Below are 5,880 nucleotides of genomic sequence, written 5' to 3'. Positions count from 1 at the left end.
GGAGGTCCCTTCCAACGGTATGATTTTATGTTTCTATGAATCTTTGTTTTTATAAAAAATATTTCTTGACTACTTTTCTGCAGCTCAAACAGCTTTCAAAAATCTAAACAGTGAAGAGAGAGCGCCAGTGCAGTGTATGAATTAAGAGTCTTGGGCTAGTATCTGGAAGACCCAAATTCGAATCCTCACTGGTATCATGGAAGCTCACTGGGTGACCTTAGGCCAGTCACACACTTCTCAGCCTAAGTTACCTCACCGGGTTGCTGTGAGGATACAACTTATGATAGAAGAATGACGTTAAGCCCTTTTGGGTCCCCCTTGGGGAGAAATTTGGGGAATAAATGAATTAAATACATAATAAAATAAATTGAAATACTATATTTACAATATTCTGTATCTCCCCAACTGTCTGGCAGCTTTTTCCTGCCAAATCTTCAGTTCCCCTCTCTCTGGATGAGTTGCCCTACAGTATATATTCTTTGTCATAAAATACTTGACTGTCTCACCCTATGTTTGGATATTTTTAGTTGAGGCTTTTTCTCAGCTCAAGAACACTACTGAAAAAGACAGGAGCTGTCCAGTGTTCTTTAAACCCTCATTGAGAAATGACACCTGAGGCAAACTAACTTTCAAAAACAGAAAGAAGAATTTATTAAACAGGCAGGGAATATATTTATAAATGGAATAGACAAGGTTTTGAGATTTCTGAGGTAAAAACTTTCTAATATTTTCAGAGGTGAATTCTTAGAATATTCAAGAGAGTGTATTTGTAGTTTTGTTTCAAGGCTCTCTATTTCTTTCTTTGAGAGGTACTTTGTTTAGTATGTTTCAGCACAACACAGTTCTTATTGATGTTCCTAGATTTCTTCCTTCAGATATTACAGGTTTTCCTTTAGATAATACAGCTTTTCATTAACTCCTGAGGTGTCTAAGCTACTCTCCTTTATTACAGACCAGGGTCCTCTTCCCATCCCCTTTAACTGGCAGGAAGTTATTCTGCTATTTGGCTGGTCTGGGAGTTCTCTCTAACTTTCCAGACTTTCTGCCAAATCCTTCTCCAGTATCCTTGTCTGTATAAGGTTGTCCTGCAGCTTTGCTTACTGAGAATCTAAGTTCTCCTTCAGAGCAGTAATAATATATTTGGACAATGGGCTTTTTCTTCTTCTTTCTGTAGAAGTACTTTTCTGACTATTGCCTGTCAGAAAACACTGATTCCCCAAATGTCTCTTCCCTCAGAAGGTAACCTCTGGCTACTGATTCAGATGTTAGATTTCAAAAAACCTAAAGGCAAAAAGGCAGAAAGACCATTTTCCCCTCCAGATCAGCTGTTTTATATCTCTCTCAGCTGATGTTGGCCAATCAGAGAGTGAGCAGAGTAGCCAATCACCTCAGCTCTTCTCTCCAGCGAAGATTAACTTGTAACTCCCCTGACTCTCTGTTACCAAGCAGCATTTTAAAAAGCCTGCTTTTCTGTGCTATTCCGTCACAGACATTAAGCCCTTTTTGTCCCCATTGGGAAGAAAGGTGGGGAATAAATGAATTAAGTAAACAATAAGATAAATTGAAATACTATATTTACAATCCCCTGTAAAGGTTTCTTGTTTTACTGTAGATAACAACACCTCGATTTCATCGCCTGTGCTCCTAGGCGATGGGTGGATGACAGAGAACAAAGAGGATAAACCTCTGCCACAAAAGCCAGAGCGAGTGGGAAAGCATGGAATCTCTCTGGAAAAACCCACCTGGCCTCAGGAGGATGGAGAGACTTCTGTAATTCGGGATGGCTCTCAAAGGAAGAACTGTCTAGATTCGAGAGTGGGTGTTTTCTTTCCATACTTAGAAGAAAGCGGGGACCTGAACCAAACCAGAGTGGTAAAGAGGAGGCGGAGAAGCCGAGGGGCAAAGGTCTGCACCATATGTGGGAGAAGCTTCAGCCGGACCACCATTCTCATTGCACACCAGAGAACACACACTGGGGAAAAACCCTTCATGTGCAAAGATTGTGGGAAATGCTTCAGCTTGAAGTCTACCCTGGTGGCGCACGAAAGGACCCACACGGGGGAGAGGCCCTACACATGCTCACAGTGTGGGAAGAGCTTCACGGTGAGCTCAGACCTGACCCGACACTACAGGATTCATATCGGAGAGAAGCCGTTCAACTGCTCGGAGTGTGACAAAAGCTTCGGCCGGAAAACGCAGCTCCTCAGCCATCGCAAAGTGCACACGCGAGAGAAGCCGTACAAATGCTCGCAGTGCGGGGAGGGCTTCAGCCGCAACTCCAGCCTCATGATCCACGAAGGGTCCCACACGGGAGAGAAGCCGTTCAAATGTCCGGACTGCGACAAATCCTTCAACACTTCCTCTCAGCTGGTGAAGCACCACCGCGTGCACACGGGGGAGAGACCGTACACCTGCTCGGAATGCGGGAAGAGCTTCAGCCAGAGGCAAATCCTGATGGTGCACCAGCGAATCCACACGGGGGAGAAGCCCTTCAAATGCGCCACCTGTGGGAAATGCTTCTGTGACCGTGCTGTCCTCATTAGGCATCAGAACGTCCACACGGGGGAGAGGCCGCACCAGTGCACAACCTGCGGGAAAAGCTTTTCGCACCGCGCTGTCCTTGTTCGGCACCAGAAAATTCACACAAGATAAACTCTGGGTGTGCTTAGACTGGAGGAGGAGCCATCTAATGAAGCCTTATAAAATCCTTTCTCCCACGTTGCCTTGACTCTCAGGATGGGTAGAGAGGAGCCCGTGATTTCTTCCTGCGGTGCATGTGAATAAAATTCGCACCTTAAAGACCAACATCTTTTCCAGGGTATCATTAGTCAAAGCTCACTTCTTCAGATACAAATAAGAACATAAGAGAAACCATGTTGGATCAGGCCAACGGCCCATCAAGTCCAACTCTCTGTGTCGCACAGTGGCCAAAACCCAGGTGCCATCAGGAGGTCCACCAGTGGGGCCAGAACTCCAGAAACCCTCCCACTGTTGCCCCCCAAGCATCAAGGATACAGAGCATCACTGCCCCAGACAGAGTGTTCCCTCTAAGAGCCACTGATGGACCCCTGCTCCATATGTTTATCCAGTCCCCTCTTGAAGCTGTATATGCTTGTAGCTGCCACCACGTCCTCTGGCAGTGAGTTCCAAGTGTTAATTGCTCTTTGGGTGAGGAAGTACTTCTTTTGATCTGTTCTAAGCCTACTGCTCATCAGTTTCATGGAATGCCCACGAGTTGTATTGTGAGAAAGGGAGAAAAATACTTCTTTCTCTACCTTCCCTATTCCATACATAGTTTTGTAAGCCTCTATCATGTCACCCCCCCAGTCATCATGTCCAAGAGCCCTAACCTCTTTAACCTTTCTTCATAGGGAAAGTGTTCCATCCCCTTCATCATTTTAGCTGCCATCGTCACTTCCTGCGGCAGTGAATCACACGTGTTAATGACTCTTTGGGTGAAGAAGTACTTATTTTTATCTGTTCTAAGCCTACTGCTTGTATATATCCTGGTCAGGAGGTGGGAGGGTTGTGGTCAGGAAGGACCTGTTGGAGTTTCTTTGTAACCCCACTCCCACCTTCTGACCTGGACATAAGGGCTGATGGATCTTCATTCTCCTTTGTATCTGATGAAGTGAGCTTTTCTCCAGGAAAATTGTGTTGGTCTTTAAGGTTCTCCTGGACTCAAATCTTGTTCTGCTGCTGCAGACTGACATGACTCCCCCACCTGAACTGTCTTCACGCAGTGTGCTTGGAATCACAGGAGAATCCAGTTTTATGCAGTATGTTTACTATACATTTGCCCCGAAACATGAATCCAGAGAAGCAGGTCACTTTTTCCTTGCCACGAAGCTGGCACACCATAATGAGTTTTCGGGGCCTGGGGGGAGGTAGGGAAAAAGTCATGCGGATTCACTCTTGGATCCTTGGTAGCTCTTGTTAATGATAGACAACCGCTGGCAGAGTTGTCGAAAATTCAGTGAAGCCAATGAAACCAACATCAGTATCTTTAAACTATGCACTACAATGAATGAATGGAGCATTTATTGGGTTATGGGTGTGTGTGGGGGGGAGGGGCTAATCCATTGAAATTATGCATGCACGGTTGCTAGTCATAGGAAGTGTGTTTGAAAAAAAAAAGTCTTGCTAAATTCAACATTTCTGTACATCACCATGCCATAGTATCCACCTCCTTGGTGGGAGGGTTGCCACCTCTGGGTTGGGAAAGCCCTGGAGATTTGGGTAGAGGATGGGATTTGGGGAGGAGAGGGAGATAGAGTTCACCCTCCGAAGCAGCCATTTTCTCCAGGGACACTGATATCGCCCAGAGATCAGTTGTAATTATAGATCTCCAGGGCCCATCTGGAAGCTGGCAATCTTGGTGGGGGGACGTATCATTTCCAGTGGGGGAGTTGCTATTTACTATGTATTGTGATAATTAGAGAAGTGCCTCATGTTAATTAGAAGGGCTAACATCCCATCCATCATGTGGGTTAAATCGGCATACATTTGCAAATGAACGCACAAGGTGAAAAAAGCCTACTTCCAGTATTTCAATTCAAGCATCGCACCAAGTACACCACAAGTATTATTATTATTATTATCATTATTAGGCATTGTGCGTAGAAGAGCCAGGAGATCCTAAGATTGTCAGGCAAGTTTTAGCTCTTTTAGACCACTAGGTGGCAAGGTAGACTTGTGTTTTTTTTTAAGGCAAGAGACGTTTCAGAGGTGGTTTGCCATTGCCTCTCTCTGCATCATGACCCCGGTATTCCTTGGAAGTTATGATTATTATTATCATATGGCATGGTGTACAGAATAGCAGAAGATCCTAAGATTGTCCGGCAGTCAGAAGTTCTAGCTCTTTTAGACCACTAGGTGGCAAGCTAGACTTGTTTTTTTGGCAAGAGACGCTTCAGAGGTGGTTTGCCATTGCCTGCCTCTGCATCACAGCCCTGGTATTCCTTGGAAGTCGCCCTTCCAAATACTAGCCAAGGCCGACCCTGCATAGCTTTCGAGATCGGGCTAGCCTGGGCTGTCCAGGTCAGGGCACACCACAAGTGAACTGCGGGTTACAGCTGCTTGTTGGTGTTTGATTGGTGACCTTTTCTGCTTTGTAAGTTCAATCCAGTTTCCACGCTGCAGCAGCCACCACTGGAGGCAAACCGGATGACGGGAACTACGGTTTGTCAATTCAGGCGATCACGGCCAATCAAAGGTAGCACAAACCCCGGTTTGCAAATCACACACATGAACACATGAAACTGCCTTTTACTGAATGAAGCCACCAGTCCATCAAGGTCAGTATTGACTCAGGGTGGCAGCGGCTCTCCAGGGTCTCGGGCAGAATTCTTTCACATTGTCCGCTTCCTGGTCTTTTTAACTGGAGGTGCCAGGGATTCAACCTGAGAGTGGCGAGTTTAGTAGATAAGTTTAGTATTATCAAATACGTTTAATATTATTAATGATTAACTGATGGCGGCCAGCCTCCATTGTTCCATCCTAGTGGTCAGCCGATAGATCTAGCCTTTGTGCAGCCAGCACAGGCTGTTCCTAATGTCGTCAGGGGTTCTCTATCGGGGGGCGACTCCTAATTGAAGGCCTGGCGGAAGAGCTCCGTCTTGCAGGCCCTGCGGAACTGCATGAGGTCCCGCGGGGCCCTGATCTCTTCTGGGAGCTCATTCCACTAGCGAGAAGCCGCCACCGAGAAAGCCCTGGCCCTGGTTATAGCCAGCTTGGCATCCTTGGGTCTGGGGAGGGCCACTCGATTTTGGGACCCTGATAGCAGTGCTCTCTGGGGAACGTGGGGAAAGGCTGTCCCTCAGGTATGCAGGTCCCTGACCATAAAGGGCTTTAAAGGTCAGAACTAGCACCCTGAAGTGA

At 46.4% G+C, this 5,880-nt stretch overlaps 1 protein-coding gene across 1 annotated transcript in view; it reads left to right on the top strand.

The window, feature by feature from the left end:
* Positions 1-2,652, top strand: part of LOC107106860 (zinc finger protein 501-like) — a 7,285-nt gene extending 4,633 nt beyond the window's left edge. The window contains exon 4 of the mRNA XM_015407077.1: positions 1,841-2,652. Coding sequence (XP_015262563.1) covers positions 1,841-2,652 — 812 coding nt within the window. The remainder of the gene's footprint in view (positions 1-1,840) is intronic.
* Positions 2,653-5,880: the final 3,228 nt, after the last annotated feature.

This window comes from Gekko japonicus, unplaced genomic scaffold, assembly GCF_001447785.1.
Source record: "Gekko japonicus isolate JY-2015 unplaced genomic scaffold, Gekko_japonicus_V1.1 scaffold2363, whole genome shotgun sequence".
Classification (NCBI taxonomy): domain Eukaryota; kingdom Metazoa; phylum Chordata; class Lepidosauria; order Squamata; family Gekkonidae; genus Gekko; species Gekko japonicus.
This window is presented reverse-complemented; position numbering and strand designations above follow the sequence as displayed.